This window comes from Vigna angularis, chromosome 5 (genome assembly GCF_016808095.1).
Source record: "Vigna angularis cultivar LongXiaoDou No.4 chromosome 5, ASM1680809v1, whole genome shotgun sequence".
Taxonomy (NCBI): domain Eukaryota; kingdom Viridiplantae; phylum Streptophyta; class Magnoliopsida; order Fabales; family Fabaceae; genus Vigna; species Vigna angularis.
The window spans coordinates 32390951-32418367 of NC_068974.1; the positions used below are offsets into that span (position 1 = coordinate 32390951).

At 30.1% G+C, this 27417-nt stretch overlaps 2 protein-coding genes across 15 annotated transcripts; both read right to left on the reverse strand.

Annotated features, from left to right (window-relative positions):
* Positions 1 to 385: 385 nt before the first annotated feature.
* LOC108340376 (pentatricopeptide repeat-containing protein At1g07590, mitochondrial) lies at positions 386 to 8358 on the reverse strand. 14 transcript variants are annotated; one of them, XM_052877483.1, is made up of 5 exons: positions 7828 to 8358; positions 7164 to 7476; positions 5949 to 6990; positions 1736 to 1879; positions 386 to 795 (listed from the first exon to the last, which is right to left on the reverse strand). In XM_052877483.1, the coding sequence occupies exons 2-4, from the start codon at positions 7449 to 7451 to the stop codon at positions 1791 to 1793; spliced, it is 1419 nt and encodes a 472-aa protein (XP_052733443.1). In that variant the 5' UTR covers positions 7452 to 7476; positions 7828 to 8358; the 3' UTR covers positions 386 to 795; positions 1736 to 1790. The 14 variants fall into 14 exon arrangements, with proteins under 14 accessions (XP_052733443.1, XP_052733446.1, XP_052733444.1 ...); XM_052877486.1 differs by having other exon boundaries at positions 386 to 808; XM_052877484.1 differs by having other exon boundaries at positions 1710 to 1879.
* Positions 8359 to 22632: 14274 nt separating this feature from the next.
* On the reverse strand, positions 22633 to 23980 carry LOC108339418 (protein NRT1/ PTR FAMILY 4.3). The gene is made up of 3 exons (XM_017576551.1): positions 23761 to 23980; positions 23182 to 23399; positions 22633 to 23022 (listed from the first exon to the last, which is right to left on the reverse strand). Exons 1-3 carry the CDS (start codon positions 23978 to 23980, stop codon positions 22633 to 22635), a joined length of 828 nt encoding a protein of 275 aa, XP_017432040.1.
* Between the last annotated feature and the right edge of the window lie 3437 nt (positions 23981 to 27417).

Below are 27417 nucleotides of genomic sequence, written 5' to 3' on the forward strand. Positions count from 1 at the left end.
CTGGTGCACTTAGGGACAACTACATTTGACGTGTTAGAGAACAAAAGCGATTAAAACACATGTCCATACACATCAATAACTGATATTTCCTTATTACTCTATATATTACATAGTATAAATTTTGGAGCAGTGTCATGAATAGGAAAATCCTTCTCTACACAATATTGATTTAACAAGTTGATAACATATCTTGAAAGGTGAACATATATTTTACAGCACCAGTACAAAAACGTTTTCTTTTTAAAGATAGTTTAATTCTAAACTTTCGTAAACTGTATCATTCTATTTATATATTATTCATGTTAATTATTATTATTATTTGTTTATGTTAACTGTTATAATTTTCTATTTTAATTTTTTTTATCTAACATTTTGTAGTCCTAGCTAATCACATCCTTTGAACAAAAAATATTGATATGCTTGGAATGTTAAGAGAAATCCTTAACTATGAGCCACAGAGGAACTCATGGTTTGAGGTAAACAATCATGTAATGCTCTATACCAGCATCCAAAGCAGTTCCACTATGTACATCTTTGCAGGTTGAAACCAATGGACATTTCAAGAATGGCACTTGCATGCCTTCATGAATTTTTGTTGTGGCCTTAACTGTGGTTAACTGGACTTCAACGCATTAGAAAAGACCCGATGTTCGTGTTGCTATCTGCATCTCATTGCAATCGCTGTTCCATCACTGGCAGGCGTTTTACTGCATTGCCAATCCTCTATAGCTTTCGGATATTTTGTTTAATATCAACATACTTTCATCCTTTGCAGATCAGGGATTATTCTCATGCCTGATTCCATTTGCTGAATCAAATTGATGAAGTACAAAATGATATGCATAAAGTGATGTTAAATGACAAAAGAAAAGTAACTTTGCCAGTAAAAAAAAGGCAATGGATAAATGAAATCCACGACTGTATTTTTCTCACTTCCATTTGTAGTTATTTCTCCACATTTTAGTTCTTTTCAGGATTTAAGAAATAACTAAAATTGTGGAAATGCAGGAACAGCTAAATGGGCATAACAAAATTCAAGGCACTTATTCTAGAAGCAACCCTTTGACAAAGATGGTGGACAATTTTATTTTACGACTTCTATTTTCATTCCATTAATTCATTCTGCAGATTTATATGATATTAAGTATGCAAAACAGGGCTTATCTATAATCATGAACCTGAAATTGTGACATGTCTTTCTTTCCAAATTCTACATGATCTAAATGTCCCTACAACTGACTTAAAAATCTTGTCGATGAACTGTATAGTTAAATTATTCCGTCACTTTCCTTGATCTCACCAATTCAATACTCTCTTCATTGCAAAATAATAGTCTTTTTTAGCCTTTTGTTTTTCTTTCAGAATTATATTTTAGTTTTTTTCATTAATTTTCCCAACAATATCCCTAAATATAATTAAGAGTAATCAATATTGAAAAAAGACAAGTAGTTGAAAAATTGAGAGTATTTATTTTATTGAATTTGTATTAGTTAAGTATTTCAAAATCAGCCTGTAAATCTTAAAAGACTATTTATTTTGGAATACAGAGTATAATTTTCCTAATTGGATGTCACAATTTTTTAACATGAATATATGACACATTTTATAAATAAGAACTTTGATATGGCAGAAATAGAGTTGAATATATTATCAAAGTAAAAATCACGTTGCACTATAAGATTATAGAAAAGCTAAAACTAATTTCTGACCTTCTCAGACAGATAGGTATATATACCTAATAGGTTAGAAAGGCCAATAAATGGAGATGCAGAGGCCAGACTTAGGAAGCTTCATAACCCACAAAACTCGCACAAGCAATTTTTGTGGATTGTTGGCACCTTGAATTCAAATCCACCGTACTGGCAACAACTTCTCAAACCTAAAAACATAAACTGTAAGTCACAAAAATAAAATGCAGAAGGCAACATGCAGCGTGGTATTTCAATGGGAAATATTTTATAACTACGTGTACACCAGAAAAATGTGTATACTAAAGATGTAACTACAGCTGAACGTTTAGAGGATATATATAAGATAGTCAACCTATCACTTTTAAATGTGAGTTAAATGAAAATCATTACTTATAAAAAAGGAAATAAGAAAATTGAGAGAGAACATAACATTTTTTAAGTATTTGAAAGAGAGGTTGTTTGAACCAAAATATATCACCTACCTAAGCCGAAATGCTAAAATGGCAAAAGAATTCAGATGAAACTCATGAAAGAACTTCATGCTCAGCATCAAATAGGTCAACAAAATCAGTCATCAATAATACACAATAATTTGGAAGTTATCAAGGGTTGATTTACTCATGCAGTTAGTTGATTAATTAGGAAAATATCATTACTATAAATAAAAGCATCTTGAAATCTTTCAATATCCTTTTCATAACAATTAGTATCATGAGTTATTTCTTTGGAACACCCCTTTAGTTCTTGAACTATATAATGTTTGGCCTCATCAATTTGATGTGATTTGCATCTCTTCTCAGAATTCTGATACTTCAGATGGATTATAACTTGAGCTTTAAGATTTAAAAGATGATAATATATTTGCAAAAGAAAACAAAATACAATGCAGCAAAAAAATGAGTAAATATATAAATAAAACTAAAAAGAAAAATATTTGTTGGCTCATAACATCTCTACATCCACTAATATAATACAAAAAAAATCCAGTTGTTAGATGATAGTGAGATAGCAAATGCTAGTGTTAGCCCACTCATCCATATTGCAAAAGTTTTGGATGGGTGTTCTTTCCATTGAGATAGCAAATCCAGTTGTTTTTTTGGCTACCTCCTTGCTTGCTCATTGAAGGATGCTTGGGGATGTCTGCGCTAGAAAGTCCCACTATATCGCCGAGATATAGAGCCGACATGATTACTCTAAGAGCAATGAAATATAATTTGACAAAGTACTGCGAAAATTAAATTAATTCTGATGAAAGCATTATGTTATATATTTTTTATCCTTTTTTTATTATTATTTGGAATGGATCAATGCCCAATAAATTATCATGTTATCTCCAATAAAACATCCAGTTGTGCTAAATTCACTCCAACTGTAATTTTCTATTCTTGAAAGCCACTATTAACAATCAGTAAGTAGATGGAAAAGCTTGTGATGGAGGTTGTGGTTGGTTGAAAGGAGGTTCTGGTTTGAGAGGGTCTATATCATGGACAGTAGAGAATGGAGGCAAGGACCATTCAGCAGAAATAGGTCATAAAGGAATTAGAGCACGAGAGGCCAAAGTTCAGTACTCAACTGCAACACCATTAGCAGAGGCCAGCAATGGACATTTTGGAGCGTTAACTCAAACTAGGTAAACAATTAAAAAATAAACAAATGGAGAAACTGTTAGATGTCAAACAAATCAAAGGTGTAAAATGATGGAGAAACATAAGCAGTAAGAAAAAAGGCCATGTAATATGCTCTATCGTATAACTTATCAGTTGTAAAAGGCAGACAAATGGTACATGCTTCGTAATATCTCTTGCCTCTTATTGACTCTTTGTCCAACAATTGATACATATGTAGCAGACAGAAAGAAAAAAAAAATCAGATAACTTATTGAAAGTTGTCATCCAAAATGAAGTTCGAAATTGTTCAGCAATTTTTGAAAGACTGTAGGTTTCAACATCTGGTCTAACTCCCCCAAGAATCATTCTTTTCAAAAGATTTGGATCATAAATCTTAGCTTTTACATAAGCCTTAATCAAGGTATTATATACAAAAGTATATCTACAATACTTTGCTTTATGAAATTCTTCAAACAATCTCTCAACATTTCCCACATCACCTTTTTCAGTAAAAAACCTCAACAATTGAAAGAGTGGTCTCCAACCACGGGGTTGAATTTCTAACCCTCTTGCTAATTGTCAAACACAAACCCAAGTCTAAGGATTTTAAAGCTTGCTCTGCCATATCAGATCTTAAGCAGCCCAGAGCAAGTTGACGATAAGTTATGGCATTTGGTTTACACCCGCTCGCCTTCATAATTTTGTACAGTCTAGCCGCTTTGTCGACAAATCCATGCTTGCAGTATACAAAGATCATTGAATTGAATTGCTCTACAGATTTCAATCCTTTGGTTGATTTCATTTCTAACCAAATTTCTTCAGCTCGGTTTAATTGTCCAATCCTACCAAATGCTTCAATGGCTAGCATGTAACTTTTAGATCTAACAAAGGGGAGTTTTTGAATGATGGTCCAAATTCTTTCCAGCTCCTTCTGGCTCCCCAAATACCCATACAAAATAAGTAGGACATCCAATGTTGACCAGTTATTCCCTGTAATAGACTTCTCCACAGCTTCTACATATGCTTCAGTTGGAATATATAATCTGGCCACTACATGAGCAATAGCCAAAATCCAGTTCCCTAGGTCTGTAGGGTCTTTCCCTGATTACCCATTCCATCACCTATCAATCAGCACAAAACGGTAAGATAATTTACCTCATGGATCCCTGACTTTTGACCCTGGCTTTGTATTTATAATTTACCTCATGGATCCTAAGATGATATAAGCCCAATAAAATATAAACAAAATAAGATATAAACAGATTACCTGAAAATCCTGTTAGTTGTTTATAACCTGCTTATCAATATCTTTAATTAGATATTCCTTAATTATTTTATCATCTGCTGTTAACCGTTCGGCCTCCACTGGGTACGATACAAAGATCAACTCCAGATTATCAAAAACTCCATAACTTCAATTCATTAACAAAATCTCAGATTCATCATATGCTTAAAACCAGTCATCCGAGTCATACAAACTCTACACATCACAAATACATATTTTACTAACTCTCTACCGTTCGGTATTAATTTGGACCGTTCGGCCTTTAATTAAATCTATTGTTCCTTACATCTAATCATACAGTTCGGCCCTTAATTGCGTCTCCTGTTCAGTATATCTATTTATAATTGTTCGGTTTATACTATTCCAGTGTATCCTTCCTCTAAAGTTTTTATATCATTCCAGTCACCAGAGATCTCATATTGGTCCAAGGTGTGTTCTGTCCCTCATATTTCTTATCCCAGTGAACAACCCAATTCATCATAGATCTCAAATATATATATATATATATATATATATATATATATATGTATATATATATATATATATATACACACACGAAGATTTATCATCAAATCAACGTATATTCATTACATTCAACAAGTATTCCATCACACAGTTCACACAAAAACTGCAGATCAGGGTTAGCTCCCCTTCTTAACCTCACCCCAAGTTTCCCACATACTTAGAAACTTCAATCCAAGTATTAACGTAAGTGCAGATCATCTCACAACAAACATCCATTCATATTCAGGATATTCACCAAAATTATCCATACAATTTTCTGCATAATTTAGAAGACAAGGTTTAGGTCCCCTACCTCTTGAAGACTTCCTCAGCAAACCTTGAATTCTTCTCACGGGTTCTGCAGCACTCTATCCTCCTTGCCGTCCAAAAGTCTTCAACTCACTCTCTCTCCCAGATTTCTGCATCACTTAGCCAAAATTAAGGTGCAGAACCACTCCCCCCAACCCTCGGTATTTATCAAATCTACATATTATGCTCATCTTTACATTATCAGTTGTAAAAGGCAAACAAATGGTACATGCTTCGTACTATCTCTTGTCTCTTATTGACTCTTTGTCCTGCAATTGATACATATGTAGCAGACAGAAAGAAAACAAAATACAGATAACTTATTGAAAGTTGTCATCCAAAATCAAGTTCGAAATTGTTCAGCAATTTCTAAAAGACTGTAGGTTTCAGCATCTGGTCTAGCTCCCCCAAGAATCATTCTTTTCAAAAGATTTGGATCATAAATCTTAGCTTTTACATAAGCCTTAATCAAGGTATTATATACAAAAGTATATCTACAATACTTTGCTTTATGAAATTCTTCAAACAATCTCTCAACATTTCCCACATCACCTTTTTCAGCAAAAACCTCAACAATTGAAAGAGTGGTCTCCAACCACGGGGTTGAATTTCTAACCCTCTTGCTAATTGTCAAATGCAAACCCAAGTCTAAGGTCTTTAAAGCTTGCTCTGCCATACCAGATCTTAAGCAGCCCAGAGCAAGTTGACGATAAGTTATGCCATTTGGTTTACACTCGCTCGCCTTCATAATTTGGTACAGTCTAGCCCCTTTGTCGACAAATCCATGCTTGCAGTATACAGAGATCATTGAATTGAATTGCTCTACAGATTTCAATCCTTTGGTTGATTTCATTTCTAACCAAATTTCTTCAGCTCGGTTTAACTGTCCAATCCTACCAAATGCTTCAATGGCTAGCATGTAACTTTTAGATCTAACAGAGGGGAGTTCTTGAATGATGGTCCAAATTCTTTCCAGCTCCTTCTGGCTCCCTAGATACCCATACAAAATAAGTAGGACATCCAATGTTGACCAGTTATTCCCTGTAATAGACTTCTCCACAGCTTCTACATATGCTTCAGTTGCAGTATATAATCTGGCCACTGCATGAGCAATAGCCATAATGCAGTAAGATATTTCATTTGGTTCAACCTGTGCTTCTTTCATTTGACAGAAGACCTTCAACAAATTCTCGAGATTATGTTCACTGGCCTCTATTTTCATCAAAATATTGTAGGTGGACACATGTGGGGGAACTTTATCAGCCTTCATTTGGGTGAGCAACTTGGGTATCATCTTCTTGCGCTCTGGCGATGAATGAAGAATTATGAGACGGTTGAAAACCAAGTGCGAAATGGGAAACTTCAATTCCCTCATTCTCTTCATGTACTCAAGTGAAAGCCTTATGACACCCTTATCCAAGCATGCAATCACTAGATTGTTGTAGAGCAACTCATTGTGAAACTCAACCGGAATTCGGGAGAACAACTTCTCACCATGTGAAATCCCATGAAGCTTAATTGTAAACTCAACAAGATAAGAGTAATCCAGTTCCCTAGGTCTGTAGGGTCTTTCCCTGATTACCCATTCCATCACCTATCAATCAGCACAAAACGGTAAAACCTTCAGTATATCTACTCTATCAAGTACCGACAAGCAATACATTTTCCATTCTACAACATTTAAAAAAGAAAAATCCAACATTGCTTAAACTTAAATAGTCACATTCACTATTGAGGGATCAAACTATTACTACACATATAACTGACCTGAAGGGCACGTTTGTTCTTTTTGAGCTTCCTGAGCCGGTTAATGGAGTGAAAGACGTCACCGCCGTGAACGGGGAAGCCATCTCTCATCCAACTGCGGAAAGCAGAGCCAACGAGTTCTCCTTTGGGGAGTCTCTCGATTCTCCGAGAGAGGGAATCCTGGTTTTGTGTCGCTTGAGCACAGAACAGTTTCAAGGTAAGAGTGCCACAAGGTGTTTGACGTATTAACTGAACCAACCACTCTCGTGCGAAGAAGCCTGTCACACTTCGGATGCTTTTGTTTATCATCGTAAACCCGAATAATCACACAAGACTGCAAGATGTTACAACACGTTCAGCTTTAGTTACATCTTTAGTATACACATTTTTCTGGTGTACACGTAGTTATAAAATATTTTCCATTGAAATACCACGCTGCATGTTGCCTTCTGCATTTTATTTTTTCTGAAAGCTAATAAACATTGCAGAATGAAAGCTCATAAACATAACAGCAGCATTACAACGCAATTCATGAATTAGAGCTCAAAACGAACTTAAAGCAACAACTTAAAACGCTATTCAAATCTGGAAACGAAGCAAAACGGAATGGAATTTAAAGAGCAGAAACGTAATGGGATTTAAAGCACACAATGAAATTGCAATTAAAATGAAAAAGGTTCAATACATTAAAAGTAAAAGAAAGCAAAACCGGGGAAGGAAGAAGAAGAAGCTCCCAAATTGAAATCCTAGAGCTGAAAAGGATGGGAGGTGAAAGTGAAATCTGCTTTTAGGGCTTTATATAACCCAAAAGACCAAAATGCCCTTCTAATGATCATCAATGAAGAACGCCCAGCCATCAGCTCCTAATTCAAACTCATAGTTCGCCAAAACAAGAAATAGAGGAAGAGAGGAACAATCATCAATGAAGAAGAGTGGTGCTTCTCTCTTGCGCACGAAAGGAGATGCGAAGGAGAGGAGATGATGACGCGGTGGTCGGCGATGACTCCGTCAACAATGGATGTCGCCGGTGATGCCTATGGCCAGGCGGAAAGACTGACACGGCGGCTTGCTCTGCGGTGGCAAGGGCGCACCTGTACGTGAGGAAGTCGATGCTTCTTTAGGTCTCCTGATTGAGAAAGAGCGGGATGGGCCAACCCCTTTTTCTTTTCCTGACTAGGTCTTTTGTTTACCTTTCTTTATTTTATTTTTGTTTTTTTATTTCTTATCTTGTTGTTTTTGTTATTATTTTTCTTCTCTTGGTTTTGGTCAGGGCCAGCTTTCTTTTTTCTCTGGAATACTTCATCTTACACCTCCAACATCTCATCTGCAATTCCAAAAATTCTATTTTTAACCTTCTGACATCCTGTATCTTTAACTTTTTTAAAAATTTCATTTATTCTCTTTTTTATTAAAAACATTTTAATAACTATTTTTTTATTTTCTTCTCTTTCTTATTAAAGACACTCTACACCACCTTAAAATTAATTCTAATTTAATTTAAAATTTAAATATTATTTAATATAATTTTATATTTTAATAATTATTAAAATATAATTTATATTATAATAATAACTATATTAAAAAAATAAAAATAAAATAATTAAATAAAAATAAAAATAAAATAATAATAATAATATAAAATTTGACTTAATATATTCAAAAATATTAAATTATATTAAAATATTAAAATAAATTAAACAATTATTAAATTGAAAATAAAAACAAAATTTTTTAAAAACTTGTTATCGAAAATCAGTTTTGTTTTTTATTTATAATTTAATTAATATTTAATTTAATTAAAATTATAGCATTATTTATTATATTTTTATATTTTAATAATCGTTAAAATATGATTTATATTTTTATAATATTTTTATTAAAAAATAAAATTAATAATAACTAAAATAAGAGTAAAAATAATAAAAATAAAAATTATATTAAAAATGACATTTAATATATTTAAATTATATTAAAATATTAAATTAAATTAACTAATTATTAAAATTTAAATAAAAAATAAAATTTTAAAAACGTTAGTCGGTTCTAATCGGATATAGATATCCGATAAATAAATTTTTCTACAATTTTGATTTTTATTTAAATTTTAATAATTATTTAATTTAGTTTAATATTTTAATATTATTTAAATATATTAAATGTGATTTTTAATATAATTTTTATTTTTATTATTTTTACTCTTATTTTAGTTATTATTAGTTTTAATTTTTAATAAAAATATTATAAAAATATAAATCATATTTTAATAATTATTAAAATATAAAAATATAATAAATAATACTATAATTTTAATTAAATTAAATATTGATTAAATTTTAAATAAAAAACAAAACTGATTTTCGATAACAAGTTTTTAAAAATTTTTGTTTTTATTTTCAATTTAATAATTGTTTAATTTATTTTAATATTTTAATATAATTTAATATTTTTGAATATATTAAGTCAAATTTTATATTATTATTATTATTTTATTTTTATTTTTATTATTTTATTTTTATTTTTTTAATATAGTTATTATTATAATATAAATCATATTTTAATAATTATTAAAATATAAAATTATATTAAATAATATTTAAATTTTAAATTAAATTAGAATTAATTTTAAGATGGTGTAGAGTGTCTTTAATAAGAAAGAGAAGAAAATAAAAAAATAGTTATTAAAATGTCTTTAATAAGAAAGACAATAAATGAAATTTTTAAAAAAGTTGGAGGTGCAGAATGTCAGAAGGATAAAAATGGAATTTTTGGAGGTGCAGGAGGATGAGATGTTGGAAGTGTAGGATGAAGCACTCTTCTCTCTGGTGCAAATTTGTTTTTTTTGGGTCCGATAACATTACTAATAAAAAAAAGTGTTTCATCCTACACCTCCAATATCTCTTCTACTTTCAAAAATTTCATTTTTTAACCTTATGATATTTGCATCTCCAACTTTTCTAAAAAATTTATATTTTAATAAATATATTTTGTTTTCTTCTCTCTTATTAAAGCATTTTAATAAATACCTTTATATTTTTTTCTCTTTCTTATTAAAGTCCCTATACACCATCTTAATAATAATCTAATTTAATTTAAAATATAAATATTATTTAATATAATTTTATATTTTAATTATTATTAAAATATGATTTATATCATAATAATAGTTATATTAAATAAAAAAATCAAATAACTAAAATAAAATTAATACTGATAAAAATAAAAAATAAAATAATAACAACAATAAAAAAAATTTGATTTAATATATTCAAATATATTAAATTATATTAAAGTATTACAATAAATTAAACCGTTATTAAATTTTAAATAAAAACAAAATTTTTAAAAATTTATTTATTGGATAGAGTAAAATATATTAATAGTTTTTTATTTAAAATTTAATAAATATTTAATTTAATTAAAAATAATAATATTATTTATTATATTTTTCTAATTTAATAATTATTAAAATATTATTTATATTTTATAATAATTTTATTAAAAAAGTAAAATAAAATAACTAAAATAAAAGTAATAATAATAAAAATAAAAATAGTATTCAAAATCACGTTAAAGATATTTAAATATATTATATTATATTAAAATATTTATTTAATTAAATAATTATTAAAATTTAAATAAAAAATAAATTTAAAATTTATTAATCGGATATAGAAATCTAATAATATATCAATCGGACATGGATATCCGATTAAGAATTTTTTTAAATTTTGTTTTTTATTTAATTTTAGTAATTATTTAATTTAATAATATAATATAATTTAACATATTTAAATATATTAAATGTGATTTTAAATATTATTTTTATTTTTATTATTATTATTTTTATTATTATTATTTTTAGTAATTTTAATAAAACTATTATAAAAATATATATTATATTTTAATAATTATTAAAATATAAAAATATAATAAATAATATTATAATTTTCAATTAAATTAAATATTTTAAATTTTAAATAAAAAAAACTGTTAGCATTTTTAAATTTTTTTTTATTTAAAATTTAATAATTGTTTAATTTATTTTAATATACTTTAATATATAAATATATCAAATCAAATTTTATATTATTATTATTATTATTATTTAATTATTTTATTTTTATTTTTTATTTTTATTTTTATTTTTATTATTATTTTAATTATTTTATTTTTATTTTTTTAATATAACTATTATTATAATATAAATCATATTTTAATAATTATTAAAATATAAAATTATATTAAATAATATTTAAATTTTAAATTAAATTAGATTATTATTAAGATGATACAGAGAGACTTTAATAAGAAAGAGAAAAAAATAAAAATATATTTATTAAAGTGTTTAGAGAAGAAAATATATTTATTAAAAAATAAAATTTTTAGAAAAGTTGGAGATACAGATGTCATCAGGTTAAAAATGAAACTTTTGAAGGTGTATAATGAGATGTTGGAGGTGTAGGATAAACACTCTAAAAAAACTCTCCAAAAATCAAATTTAGGTTAAATTAGAAATTTTATCTAATTTTTAAAAATTTCAAATGATATTATGAAATATAAAACTTTAATCTTTTTTCCGAGTCGACCTGCAGTTTGTGAACCTATTTCCCAAACTGATGCTTATTTATGTAACTCTAAATATTACATTATTATTTCCCAAAATAATATTATTTATCTTATTATAAATTACATTATTATTATATACTTCAATAGAAATATAAATCCACAATGTTAATTATATAAATATGATTAGTATTTTTTAATATTAATCTTCCTCTTCTTCATACACACTCTAGATTTGCACGCACCTAAATCTTTTGGATTGTCGAATCAGAATACAAATTTTGCATTCTCAATTAATAATTTAAAATGGATTTGAATTCTGAAGGTATAATTCAGATTATGTATCTTTTCAGATTTTTTACGTTATGCTTTAGTTCGTATAATTTGAAATATATTTTTTTATTTTGTGTTTTAAATTGTGCAGTTTAAACTCTAAAAATTATATTTTGAATTATTGACTCAAAAAAAAATATGTTTTAGATTATATAATTTAAAATGCAAAATTTTTATTTTAATTGAAATATATTTTTATTTTGTTTCAAATTATATAACTCAGAATATAAAATTTATTTTTTTAATTATATATTTAGAAATGTTCTCAAATTAATTTTAAATTTAAAATAAAAAAGATTGAAATTTTAAAATATATGAAGGTGTAGGAAGAAATCATAGAGGTACAAAAAGAAGTGATCTTCCCAAACCTAGATTTTCAGGACCAGCCCAAAACAGGCCACCATGTGATGGGTAAAACGTACCATGCCCTAATCAAGCTCAGTCATTTCTTTTTGTATCCTACATTTTGTCTTCTTCATCTTCATATATATGAAATTTTCACGGTATCATGATTTTTGGATTGTGTGAAAATCATTTTTAGCATAAAAGAAAAGTTTTTAAATTATATAATTTAAAATTTAAATAAATTTTGAAGTGGATAATAATTTTTTTAGTATAATTTAAAAATTATTTTTTATGTGATTTGTTTTTCAATTTCACAATTCAAAAATAACTGTTCATAAAAAAAGTTTTATGAATTATGCAGTTTAAAAGTATCTTTTAGATTTTAAATTACATGATATAAAAAATATTTTATAATTTTAAAATTACAAAATTGAAAGTTTGTTTATATTGAATTTTTTAATTCTGAACACTTTTTTCTTTTGAGTGTATGTAAATAAGGACACTACGCGTGGACACTACGCTTCATCAACGAGATTACGTACGTGTGGTCCAATATGGGTCCGTGCCGTTTAACAAAATCCAAGCACATGCATAACGTGCTTTTGCTTTTGTCACGGAATATTATTGGAACCACTTTTTATTTGTTTTGTTTCTTCTTGTGGAACACATTAATTATATAGTCATTGATTTAATTTTAACTATTTATGAGCTAACATTTGTATTAAGTTTTACGTTGTAATTAATAACATTTGTAAAACAAAATAAATCTTTATTATATATATTTTAATGATATTGTGACATAATTAATATATATATATATATATATTAACTTTCATTTGTTTTTTTATCGTTTATAAAAAAATAGTTATATTTTCCCGTTAATCACATTTATTAAGTGTTACCTAAAAGTGTAAATTCAAACCTAAATTAGTTTATTTCAAAATTATTTTATAAGCACTACATATAAATATGGTTAAAATTCTTGGTTTTTAAATTTATTCAAGAATCTCAATTCGGTTCTTTCCTTTCCTTTTAAAGTGTTTTAATTGAATCTTCAATTTTGAAATTTAATAATAATTAAGTCATTTTCATTAAGTGGTACAAAATAACGTTAAGACCAGCTGATGTGGTGCACAATAGACATTAATGTGGATAATTTTATTATATGGAATTGAGATTTAAATTATGATGTGAATTAAAGTTTACCTTTTCATGTGACATTATTTAATTGGTGAACATGGTTAGGAAAAACAATTAAGGATTTAGTGTAGTGCAAATTAAGGATTTTGCAACTACATATTTGTGATTTCGAAATAAGGATATCGTAAGGGATTTAATGATTTGGAAAACAGCGATTTGTAATAGAAGACAAACACTATGAAAGAGATTTGAATGCGAATTGGATAGAAGACGAAGACAATCAGTTAGGGATTTTGAAACACGTAGTGAACAAAGGTTCACGATAGTTGAGGTTAGTTTCATTTGGTGGTTGGTTTTGTGTTGCCTTTTGACTTTGGAGATGGGAAATGGGTTTTTTTTTATTGTATTGTTATGGTATAAGTATTTATTTACAATGCATTATGCGATGTGGTCCCTATTTCATTTTGAAATGTGTAGAATTGGTGGTCCCCTATTTGGGTGTTTCGGTGGTGGGGATGTTAATTTGTCCCCTATTTTGTTTTGAATTGTGTAGAACTTGTGGTCCCTTATTTGGGTGTGTCGGTGGTAGGGATGTTAGTTTATCCCTCTTTGAGTTGTAGGGAGTGTAATATGTTTAATATTTTGTGAACATAATTTACAGGTGCAAAGACGTGGAGAAATATATATAGTATAAAATGAATGAGAAACATTTTGAAGTATAGTGGATACTTTGTAAGTGACGAAAATGGGAAATTGATATTTGATGGGAGAACAATACAATGGTTTTGTGACCCGGATACATGGAGCTATTTCGAAATCTTATGTTCAATCAAATTCTTAGGACATATTGAAGTGAAAGAGCTTTGGTACTCTTTAAGAGGTGAGCTAGTGCTGGAAGATAAGTTTAAACTATTGACTGATGGTCGTGGTGTAATGCATATGCTTAACATAACCATGTTAAATGGTGTAGTTCATCTATATGTAGTTCATAACACCTTAGAAACTGAGATAATATAAATGATTGAATGAGTTAAGTTGAAGGAAAATGGTGAAGGTGGGGAGGTGGAGGCTGGTGGTGAAAAATGGGTGGAGGAAGGTTGTGAGGTGGAAGGTTATGGTCATGGTGAAGTTGCAAAAGAGGTGGAAGAGGGTGATGGTGATGGTGGCAAAGATGGTAGTGGTGAAGTTGCAGGAGAGATGAAGGATAGTAAGGGTGCAAAAAAGGTGGAGGAGGTGGAGGTGACTTAGTGTTATTGGTACAGAAGAGGTAGGGGAGGGTGATGTTGATGTTAATGGTGAAAAAGAGGTGGAGAAGGGTGGTGGTGATTTTGATGGTGGAAAAGAGTTGGAGGGGAGTGATGCTGCAAAAGAGGTGGAAGATGTAGTTGCTGATGGTGATGATGAGGTATAAGATGTAGACAACATATGAAGCGACGAACAACTCAATCATTTACCCTATCAATAGTCAACATGTGTGGGAAATTACATCATATCTAGATGTATTACCCCCCAAAGAAAAGAACAATTCTAGGAAGGCCTAAAAAAAAGCAAAGACTAGAGGCATGAGAGATGAAGAAGAATGATATTGAGTTAAGAAATGGTGGCTTCAGAAAAATATGTGGTGTCTACAAGCAAATTGGACACAACAAAAAATCTTTCCCCTAATGACCTCAAATACAACACACTGAATCAATAATATTTGCACCACAACAAACTGAAGTAACAATATCTGAACCAACAGATTTGATTCCTACTCAGCAATGAACTCATGTTTAATTAGTAGACAATGTTTGAACTTTAATTTTGTAGACAATGTTTTATATTTGATGTAATGATTAATTACAATTCCTAGACATCTCTTTTTATTTGGTTCGTAATGCAATGCATGTATAACTTTGGGGCTTTGTTAAACTATATTATCAGGTTCATTTTGATGTAATGAATAATTACCATTGTTGGATATCTCTTTTTGCTTAATGATTTAAACTTTTTCATGCAATGATTAAACTATATTAGCTTTTGGGTAGACATCATTTTTTGTTTACCTTTCACACATTGTTAAACACTAATGAAATTATCTCATTAATTAAAACACATTAATATTACAAATATCCAATTACATTACATCAACTTCTTACAACACATCAATCAAGTTTCATCAACATTGATATTACAATTACATTAAAAATACAGATAACAAACACCATCTTCATTAACACCTTCAACCATTCTTCCAACATAAAAATAGATTTATGTAAAGAAGCTATTTTTCATCTTTTCAACATCCCTTTCTTCCATCTTCACCATAGTTCCATTCGTTTCTTTATTTTTTGGAATTTCACGAATTTTTTCTTCCAAATTTACCACAGTTCCACATATTTCTTTATGTCTCAAACTTTCTTTAATTTCGTCTTCACTCCACCACTGAAAAAATTGCAACCAACTGAATTTTCACTCCCACCCTATTCAACAACACAACAACAACACATTTCAAAACACACTTCTACTCCCTGCTGACAACTCAAAAAAGAAAACTGAGATTTTTGCTTCCATGGATCTTATCTTGAGGTTAGGGCAACCCCAAAACATTTTTCCCTTATTTTTATTTTTAAGGGTTCTCGCAATTTGAAACATTGCATTCTCACCACAGAAGTAAGTGAGTTTTACACCCAACTTCCTTACGTCGCCACTACTATGTTGTATCCTCCAACTGTTGCATGTGCAAGCCAAAGAAGAATGAGACATTCCTCAGTTGAGCATTGTTCGAGTTCCACCTTCCACAAGACGAAGACAAATGAGACATTCTAGATGAACAACCCCTTTAAATGTTATGCAAGCATAATAATGTTAGGGCAAACATTACACTTATAAAAGGTAATGAAAAAATACATCAGCCACTGAAATTAATCAACAATGACATGTCCTCCAATAAATATTACAGCTCAGCAAGTCTAAACGTCGTTTCTTACTACTTAACGGAAAAGACTTATTTTTTACTAATTTTTAAAATTGAGGACCCAATTAAGACACTTTAAAAAGAGAGGACCGAATTGAAATTTTTAAACAAATATGAGGATCATCTGAGAGTTATAACCTATAATATTGTGGGTTAAATATGATTTTAGTCCCTATCAATAAATTTTGTTTTTAGTCCATCTTTCAAACTTTGCTACATTTTGATCCTTCTCCTTAAGGAAACCATAATTTTTCGTCCTCTAAAATCAACAGCGTTAAAAATCATCTGAGGTGGCTAACGGTGGTATGCCACGTCATTTTTTTTCTGACACTTTCTCCCTCCCTCTCCCTCTGTCTCCTTCCTTGCATCTTCACGCCCATCTTCTCTCCCTCCATCTTCACGTCGTAGTCGCACACCTCCCCTCCTTGTCCATCATCACACACACGTCGTAGCCGCATCACCCTTAATTAAATCTGGTTTTAGTTAGGTTTGACCACTGCTCATTGGGTTCCAATTTTTCTATCTTTTTCATTCTCTATAATTCTAAATGTTCATGTAACCTCTTTCTCTCTCTACAATTCTAAATGTTCATGTAACCTCTTTCTCTCTCCTCTACTTTTCCCTCTCTCTAAAATCTTCACTTCTCAGCTTTTCCAATCTACTTTCTTTGACTGGACAAGGGGGTTTTCGTCGACGAATCAAAACCACAAAAAGTTTCAATTTTTACCCATTTCGCTGCCCCTGAATCGCTTCACTATGAGTTGCATGAGTTGCCATTTCTCGCAAAGGTTCGTTAAATTTTCATTCTTTGCTTTCGATTAGAGTAATTTTGTCGTTTTCCGATGAAACTTTGCTTCGGAGTTTCATTTTTTGCAGTTTTTTTTATCTGGGATTTTTTGTACTTTGGTTTATACGTTTGTTTGTTATTCATTTTCTTCTTGATTTTTCTATTTTTGTTTTATTTGGAAAATTTGTTGGAGGAGATCATACTTAGTGGCTTGGATTTTCTTACCTTGATATTGTGGAAAGAAATGGGATAAATGGGTTTGTCTGATTCTTTTTTTTTTTGTGTTATGGATCTGAATTGCTTTTCACTTAGTTGAATAGATGGAGCTTGTTAGTATTTTGTGTTATGGATATGAATTGCTTTTCTATGCTGAAATGGAGGCAGAATGGGTGATGCGGCTGCAACGTGTTTGTGGTGGTGGACAAGGAGGGGAGGTGTGCGGCTGCGACGTCGACGGAGGGTTTGATGAGCAAGAAGATGGAAGATGGAGGGAGAGAAGTTGGGCGTGAAGATGAAAGAAAGGAGACAGAGGGAGAAAAGTCGGGAAAGGGAGGGAGAAAAATCGGGAAAGGGAGGGAGAAAATTCGGGAAAGGGAGGGAGGAGGGAGAGGGAGGGAGAAAATCCGAGAAAGATTGACTCAGTGTCAGAAAAAAAAAATGTTGCACACCATCATTAGCCACCTCAACTGATTTTTAACGCCGTTGATTTTGAAGGATGAAAAATTATGATTTTTAAGGAGAATGATCAAAATGTAACAAAGTTTGAAAAATAGATTAAAAACAAAATCACTTGATAGTTTAGAAACTAAAAACATATTTAAGACTAATATTATAGAAATACAGAGTTTACACAATAATAAGATATAAATGAACTATACGGATAATAATGGAATGAACGAGTTTGGCTATTTTATTCTTATTTTTAAAGATATTATCTTTTTTTGTTTTAATTTTTAAATTTAAGAAAGTATAATTTTTTTATTTCATCTTCGTTTCATCGAAATATCCAAATATTTATACTATTCCAGATATTTGTACACGATATTTTACTATTCTAAATATTTATTAAATAATTTATTTTATAAAATAAAATTACATATAAAACGTCATTTTATCAACTATTCAAAATCCAAAATTTTATAACTTTTTTTCAATGTCAAATATAAAAAGAAAATTATAATTATATAAATGTAAAATAATAATTTGATAAAATTTAAATAATTATAAAAATGAGTGAAAATAGTTAAATATATATTTTACAAAACTAAGAACTAAAAAGTTCATATAAATTTATATAAGTTTTTAGGATAAGTACGAGGATGAACACCAATTAAACGAACTCTCAAACAGGCTAATATATAGATATTTATTATTGTTTTTATATCTAATTTAAAAAATCAAGTATTATTGAAAAACTTATTCATATTTAATCAATAAAATATTAAAGTGAAGACAAGTTTGACTAATACTTATAAAAATAAGTTCATTTATTTTAACGAAAATAATTAATTTTTAAAAATATTTCTTGAATCATTTAATGAAAGATTTTAAAAGTAATTTTGATATACGGTAGTAAAAGGCAGGTGAGAAAAAAAATATTTTATATGGGTTAAATTGTTCTTGAATCTGCATAACCCAATAAATATAGATTGTTTTATTATTAGTGGAAATCAACAAAAATATTTATACTTTAGGACAAACATAACACATTTAAAACTATTAAAAAATGAAAATTTATGAATAAATACAATTAAGTGTAAAATCCAATTACCCCAATACACCAATTCTAATATTAAAAGCTAAACCAACGAGCTTAACTTTTTAAAAGAGTAAACCATTTCATTGTAAATACAATTTGGTTCGAATGCCTTTTTAGTGAATAAACTCATATTTCTGAGGGAGAGAAATTTTTTAGAAAAAAAAGCTTGAAAACTTTCCACAAAGTATATAATCTTATCTATTTCTTTTTACACTTTTTATCTGAAAATAAAACTTATATATTTCCTTGAAATAAAATATAATTGATTACATAATTTTCAAAATATATGAATATTTATTAAAAGTAAATTTGTTTAATAATTATTTCAAATAATTAATTATTTGTATACACATGATTTAAAAAAATTAAATATTCGATTAGTTCTTAATTATAATCTATCATAAACATAAAATAATCGATTATCTAAGAATTCATATATATTTTTAAATGTGAACATTTTAAAATAATAATATTCTTAATCGATTAAATTATTTTTTATTTAAAAAACATTTTCTTATAAAAGTTGATGAACGAAAGAAACATGTCAATGAAAATAATGTATTTAAAATAGCTAATTGAGTACATATGTATCACAAATATGAAAACATCATCATCAAAACAACTAATACCTACACGCTTTGTGGAAAAATACTGATACTCGATTTCTTATAAGATACATTAAAATTCATGTGTTTTATATACTTTATAAACACAAGCAAACAATCACTTTTTTTTCTTTTTTCTTTTTTCTTTTTTATCTATTTAGAATTTGACCTATGTTTCTCTTTTGTCAGTCCACGCTGCATGTGCATTAAATGTTTTCACATTCCTCATATATGGCTACACACAGTGATCTATAAAATGAAGCAAAATTTGAAACGGAACATATGCAACACACTCACTAACCACAACCAGATTTGTCATAATAAATCTTGACTTACTTTCTATGCAGACCAGATTTGGTATCAGTTGAAATCTAATTTCTTTTTTGTTATGTGATGAGTAGGGTAAAACGATTAGTTGGGTTATTGAGACGAACGATCAAATCGATTATATCGTATAGTTATTGAATAAAGTTAAAGCGTAATTAATATGATAATTACTATTAATAGGTAATTTAATAAGTTTGATTCTTGTAACTATATAAGTAAAATGTTTAATTTAAGAAAAGACATACTTTTTTATAATTTGATTATTTTAGACCTTCAAGAAAAAGATATCTGACTTGAGTTTTAGAGTTTTTTTGCAGGTCAATCCTTCCAACTGATCGGTCATTAAAAGTAGAGAAAGGAATGAACGTTCGACCAGATAGGTGAAGCGAGCAGGATCCATCCTCGTTCCAATTCAGCATAAATATTTTTGTTTTTTTCAATATTCTTTGTTTTAGAAAATTCATATTTATTTTTATATAATTAATATTGGGAATGCAAATATAAAATGAAATATTGATTAAAAATAGAAAGTTAATAAATATATAAATAAAAAGATTCAAACAAAAACATTAACTTAAACTTTTGAGTTGATGATACTGTTTTATTAATTTTATGTTTAATTCAATTTCACAAAATTATCTCATAATTAGTTAGATTTACATTAAACTTATTAAAATTAGAATAATTGTAATTTATTTTTAAGTTTCAGTCAAAATACGAGATCTTCAAAAATACTCAATTATATCAAATGAATATATTAAACATATTCAATTATGTCAAATGAATATATTAAACAAAATTATCAGATGTTGTTTAACAGAATCTAATAACAATTACACAATATTCTTCAAAAACTTGATTAGGAAAGATTTACAACGTGACATTATTTTAATAAATGAGTTTATTTTTAATTTAGCTTTATAAAAATAATTTGTAAAATGAAAATTACACTCAAGTAATCTTGTCTAATCTTGCTTAATTCTAAGTCAAAGTGATCTTTTATATGATTTGTTAACGAGTCACCGTGCATATCTCATCTTTATTTACACTTTCAAAATTATTATCTTATAAGTAGTGCATATAAGGGTTTTTTTATCCGTTATTTTGGATATTATACTTTGATTCTTTAATTGAAACATTTTCTAACGAAATATAAAATATATAACTTTAAGTTTTGATTTATAATTGAAGTTTATTCTTTATTTTATGCTTTAGTTCTTTTTGATCTGAAACTTATTCCTATATTTTCTTATAAAAAAAATTTAATTTCTTCTCATTTTTACGTATTTTTCATCGTAGAACTATTGTGTCCCTATCAACAAACAAAATCACCACTATATTTTCCACCTCCACATTGAACAAAAAGATATTAAAAAAAATATTTGGCAACAAAGAAGGGAAGGAAGGAGAGTGGAGGAGTGACCACAAAAGTGATAGTGTGATTTGTTTTTGGTGACGAGAAAGGGAACAAAGTGACTCTTATTGTGAAGAACTGATGCAGTGGTGTAAATGAATTTTTTTTGGTGAAAATGTAATTTTAACCATATCGGACGAATAGGTCTCAGTTTTTAAAAAGACGAAACGAAAATATTTACAAAAATATCATCAACTATATCTTTTAAATTATTTGAAAAACTATAGGTCTAAGTTATTAAAAAAAACGAAGCATGTGTCCAAAATTCAATTAAACCAAAATAAAATAAAATAAAGAGATCATAAAAATATTTAAATAATAGGTCAAAATTATAAATATTTTAAATATGAAAAATAAAGAGGTCGACTAGTACCAATCCGACTTAACCCATTACCATCTATAAGTGCATTGATGAATAACCATGTTGATAAAATATGAAAAATTACGTTAGATAAAAAATATATATGAAAAGATTAATTAGACTTAACAAATCATTTGAACATATTCATGTATCTTTATGTTAAAAATAAACTTCATAAATATTTCTATATACCGATCTAATGATCGTTTAACTAGAAAAAAAATCTATCGATGCCGATCAAATTCACCTACTCATCCATTAACCTTTTCTCTCTTTCTCTCGTTATTATCAATCATAATATCCAGTTACAAAAAAAAAAACTCAAACTTTATTCAACCTCACTTCTAAAGTCAACATGTTATTTAGCTGGTATTAGAATTAATCTCTTTCAATTAATAGCAAGACAAGAGAAAATATCTCATAAGAAAATAAATCCCAAGTTGTGAACAAACCTCTTATATTCAATGAAGTGATGTTTAACTATTAGAAATAGAAAATGGTCATCATTTAAATATGGGTTAAATATGTTTTTAGTTCATATACTATAAAGCGATTTTGGTTTTAGTCCCTCTTTCAAAGTAAGATACATTTTAGTCTTTCTCCTTAAGGAAACTTTGATTTTAGTCCTCCAAAACTAACACTGTTAAAAACCAACTGATGTGGCTAACGGTAGACTGACATGATTTTTTTTTTTGCGTTTCTCACCTTTTCTCCTCTCTCTCCCTCGTCTCTTCCTTCCATCTTCCACCCAACCTCCCCACCCTCAGCAAAAAGGTCATTGACACTGTCATCTCGTCGTCCTCGTCGTAGTCGTAGTCGGCGCCGTCATTCTCGTAAATCTTGACCAAGCGCTTCTCGGCGTCCTTGAGGGGTGCGAGAATGAGAAATGGGGTGTGCAGATCAGAACACATTAGGGAGGGTAAAATACTGCCTGTAATAGAGAGTGCCACATATGAGGCTTATGAGTCCTATTTCCATTACAACAACGGATACACCAAAGCCCACGTCCATTCCCGAATGAGTTTGAACCCAAACAAGAATGGTTAGGCTGACCAGTTCTCCCAGAGAGAATACAAAATACGCTGCATTGAAGTAAGTGGAGAGTTTCTTTAACTGCTTGGGGTTGTCTTGATCGAACTGGTCTCCTCCGTGGGCAACCATGTTGGGCTTCACACAGCCACTCCCTAAAGCCACCAAGTACAGCGCCACAAAGAATATCGCCGCCTTGAAGCCCTTTGCTTCCACGCAGTGTTCTCCGTCAGTTAACAGATTGAACGACGCTGGCTTCAACTGAGGAACGTGAGCTTGGACCGATAGAAGAATGAAACCTTGAAAAAATATAATTTTTCAGCAGAGGCTCTGAAGGAACAAGACAAGTGCAGATGGAGTACAGTCAGAAAAGAAAGGAGATGATAAAGTGGGAGTCGGAGAAGGTAATGAATGACTTACAGAAAGTTCTAGAAAACCAAAGATGAGCATTGTCCAGAAGCTGCCGAGGTGGGAGTCGGAGAGATAGCCTTCGAGGAGAGCGAGGAGAAAGATAGTCCCAACAAAGTTGGTGACGACGTTGGCGGCCTTAGACAGAGGGAAGTGCATGTCATTGGTGACATAAGTTATGAGGTTGTTTCCCACTGCTGTTATTGCCATTATCTCAAATGCTTGCAACCCTGGCGTACACAGAGATATATATACTTAAACCATGCATTCATGGAGAAGGTGAAATGAAGATATTGCAGAAGAAGATGTGTTGTCTTTTGTCAGGAAAAAAAGCAAAGATCCATCCAAGCAACGTGTTTACATGATTTTATTTTTCGAAGTAAAGTTCGTACTTTAAAAGATGTCAAGCATTAAATTGATGACTCTATATATGAATTATTTCTTGAAATTTAAATTTTTAATTTCTCGATCAAGGGTTATTATTCATTTTCCAATTTTCTAAAGTGTAACCCGTATAACATACGACGTATATTAGCAAAATCAAGTGTGAATATTTTAAAAACGGGAAGAATTAATTTCTATAAGTTGCACCTCTGGTACTGGTTGAGGCCTTATTAACCGAGGCACTGGATGCATCAGTCATAGCAACATCGTGATCAGAAGGAGAAGCTGACCCATTTTTCTTAGAAGAAGTCCATTCAGAAATATATTCCAAAGCAGCAACAATATTTTGTTGAACCCAATCATGAACTTGAGCAACAGGAACAGGAACAACAAACATGTTAGGGTCTGAATTTGCAAAGAGGCCCATTGGAAGAGGCGGAGCGGGGCTGGCGGTGGAGGATGTTGAGTAGTTGGTCGGGGGAGAAGTCGGGGGGTGTGGAGGGGGGGGACAGGATGAGGAAGAAGAGTGGAAGATGGAGGGAGGGAGAGAAGCTGAGGGTGAAGATGCAAGGAAGGAGACGTGGACTCGAAAAAAAACGACTGTGCCACATCAGCTTGTTTTTAATGCTGTTAGTTTTGGAGGATCAAAAATTAAGATTTTCTTAAGAAGCAAAACTAAAATGTATCTTATTTTTAAAGAGGGACTAAAAACAAATTCAGTCTAGAAAATAAAAACATATTTAACCCTTTAAATTGTCTCAGGTTGAATGTGTGAAAATGAAAACTAATTTTCATAATAACGAAAAGAAAACTCTTTCCGACGACTAAACATAAGAAGTCAAACAAAAATACTTGTTTAATTCAAATGTCATAAAAGCTTTCACTTAAACTAAGAACATACAAAATTTTATGCATTAAAAAAATACTAAAGAGATATCAAATACTCTTATATACACTAATATAAAAAATTATATCTAAAGAAAATGAAATAAATATGATATTTAAAATAGATTGATTCATAGATAATTTACCATAAATAAATAAATATATAAGTAACTTATTTTAGTTTTGACCTAATAATAAATTAAGCCCATACTGAAATATTGATGACATACTCGTGAACAAAAAAGTCTATTTAAATGCTCCTACGAACAAATTTCCAACCAATTGTTTTTTTGTTAATAATTTATATATAATAAGTAATTACTTTATATATTGTTTTTCTACCTTCGGTATTAATGTCGATGGTCAGTAATAATAATTTTTCCTACTCTAATTTCTTATTACCAATTTGACCTTAAAATTAAAATTATTTCAATTAGCTAACAAATATGAACTCTACATCAGGGTCAACATTAAATGGAACGTCTGGTCTTGCCAAAATGATAAGACATGATAAATCAGTGTCTCCTAATACGAAATCGAAATAAATTATGTCAACGACGGTTTAAAGTAAAGTAAAAGAGTGAATATTGAAAAGGAAGGAAAAGTGATGGTTGATATTATCTTATTCTTTCTCAATAATAATGATAATAACATTTGGATTTTAACAAACAATAAAATGAATATATTAAATTAATGGCAAAAATATTATTTTAGTTAATATTATAATTATTTTCTATGGATAAAGTAAATAATATTTAGAGTTGTACTGTCTAGGATTTGGGTCATTGCAATTCTCTACAAATAAAAAAAAATTATTTCAGACAAAACTAACCAAGTTCATATTGACCCATATTGTCACGTCTCATTTATTCAGTGATGATTCACCTCTCTGCTTCCATCAATGCACCATGTCACGTATTCTGGGCATTTAAAATTCAACCACGGAGCCCTGCATGCACGCCACTTGTCAAAGTGGAAGTTTCTGAAGTGAATGGTGGGGTGCAGGTGTCAAGCAGGGAGACGTCCGTTCATCTGAAAGTGGGATTTTGAACAAAAGTGAATTTCTGGAAAAATCTCCCACTCTCTCTCTCACGCGCACCTTCTCCCCTTCCAAACTCAGAATCTCCATTTCTCCTCCTTCTCTCTAGAACCTTTCTTCTTCTCTCTTCTGCAACTCACCATCCTCTTCTCTGATCACATTTCAGAAAACGCAGAAACATTCCCTGCACCGAGAGCTCCATATTGAACCGAACAACTTCCAGTTCTGGTAAGTTTCACTTGGACGCTCGTTTCTGGGTTCCTGTAAACTGTATTCAGTTGCATGCAATGGTGTAGACTAAGCCCTTCATTTTCTTTTGGTTAGTTTAGTTGGAGAGCTTAAGAGAAACGTTGAGAGAGTCTCTTTTAGACGAATCAAGATCCACTCATTTTAGGACGATCACTACTAAATCCGGGTAAGGAAAGCTTATTAGATTTAATTCTTATGAATTTACTGTACTGCATGTACGTTATGTGTTGTTTGAAGTGTGATTCCTGATATTGTATTTTTGGTAAATGAATATGATTCTGAAATGATGCAGGTAAATGATGAAATATTTATGGTTTGATTAAACTGAAATATGAGCTGTATGATGAGATGAATGCATGAAAGTATATACTGAGAAAATGTATTTGATGTAAATGAAACTTTGAATATAAATTCTCATATGATATGGAACGTTCGTTATCGAAACGGTCTTTGACCGTTCGGTATTCTCAGTAAATTCTTTGAAATAGTCGAACCCTTTCATTTGGAAAGGATTCTATTTGAGGATGAACGCCCTCTTATAAATATCTTTATGTTTGAGCGTTCGGCCAAACGTAGATATCCTGAGTGTTGTGTGAGGATTTGAGAAGCTTGAGAATACACATTCAGACACTTAGTGATATTGTCAAAAACATAACTTCACCATTTCTACTTATATAAAATCCTATTTCTATGATTTGGAATCAGCAAATGGTCTCGACCCATAGACGTACGTCCCAAAGCGTACGTGATAAGTAGCGCTCGGTCTTATACCGAACGCTCGTCCTAAAAGTGTAAATGATAAGTAGCGCTCGGTCCTATACCGAACGCTCGTTCTTTCCGTAATTAGCAACGAGCTGTAATAGCGTTCGTCCTGAATTCCCATAAGCGTTCGTCCATAAATTTAAATAACGTTCGTCCAATAGATCCAGTAACGTTCGTCCAAGACTTCAGTGACGTTCGTTCAAAAACTTCATTAAATGCCTATTTTCGCGCTCGGTCATTGACTGGCGGTTAGTCTCCTAAATTACCTCGTGTCCGGTTTATTTATCTATACCAGTTTGTGACGTATCTATCCATTGGATTCGTTCCAGAGTTATTGAACTTAAATTATTCTAAGTATTTTCCAGATCGTACTAGATTCAGTTCATCTAACTGAGTCAAGTTAATATGAAGTCCGTCTAATAACCTGTATTGGTTTTATTCCACTCGTGAACGAACCTTCTTGGTAGTGTACTAACGTTCGTCCTCTATTACAAAGAGGGCTGAACGTTCGTCCTTTTATGAAAGTGGAACTAAGAATGAAAATGTGAATAAGAGAAAAGATTAAGATGTGCGAACGGTGTAAGAGATGAAATTATGATTGTTGAATTTGAACGAGCGTTCCAGGGAGGAACGACTCTTGAATGGAAATTGAGATTTGTAAAGTATGAATGTGGTAAGCTTAGCTGGCGGGTCATCCTGATATTTCGTGAGTGCTCGTTCTCAAGTAGAGAGGAGTATGTCATGTGTGGGAATGACAGGAGGTCTTAGTCCATAACTGTAACTTGGACAGAACGGACTAACCTCAAGTGGCGGCTGATGAGTATTCCAGCTATTCCACCTGGGTGCACGGACGTCGTAGCTACACAGAATTCATACAGTCCGGACAGTCGGTCTAGTATCAGGAATTTGATTGAGTTAATGAATGAGTT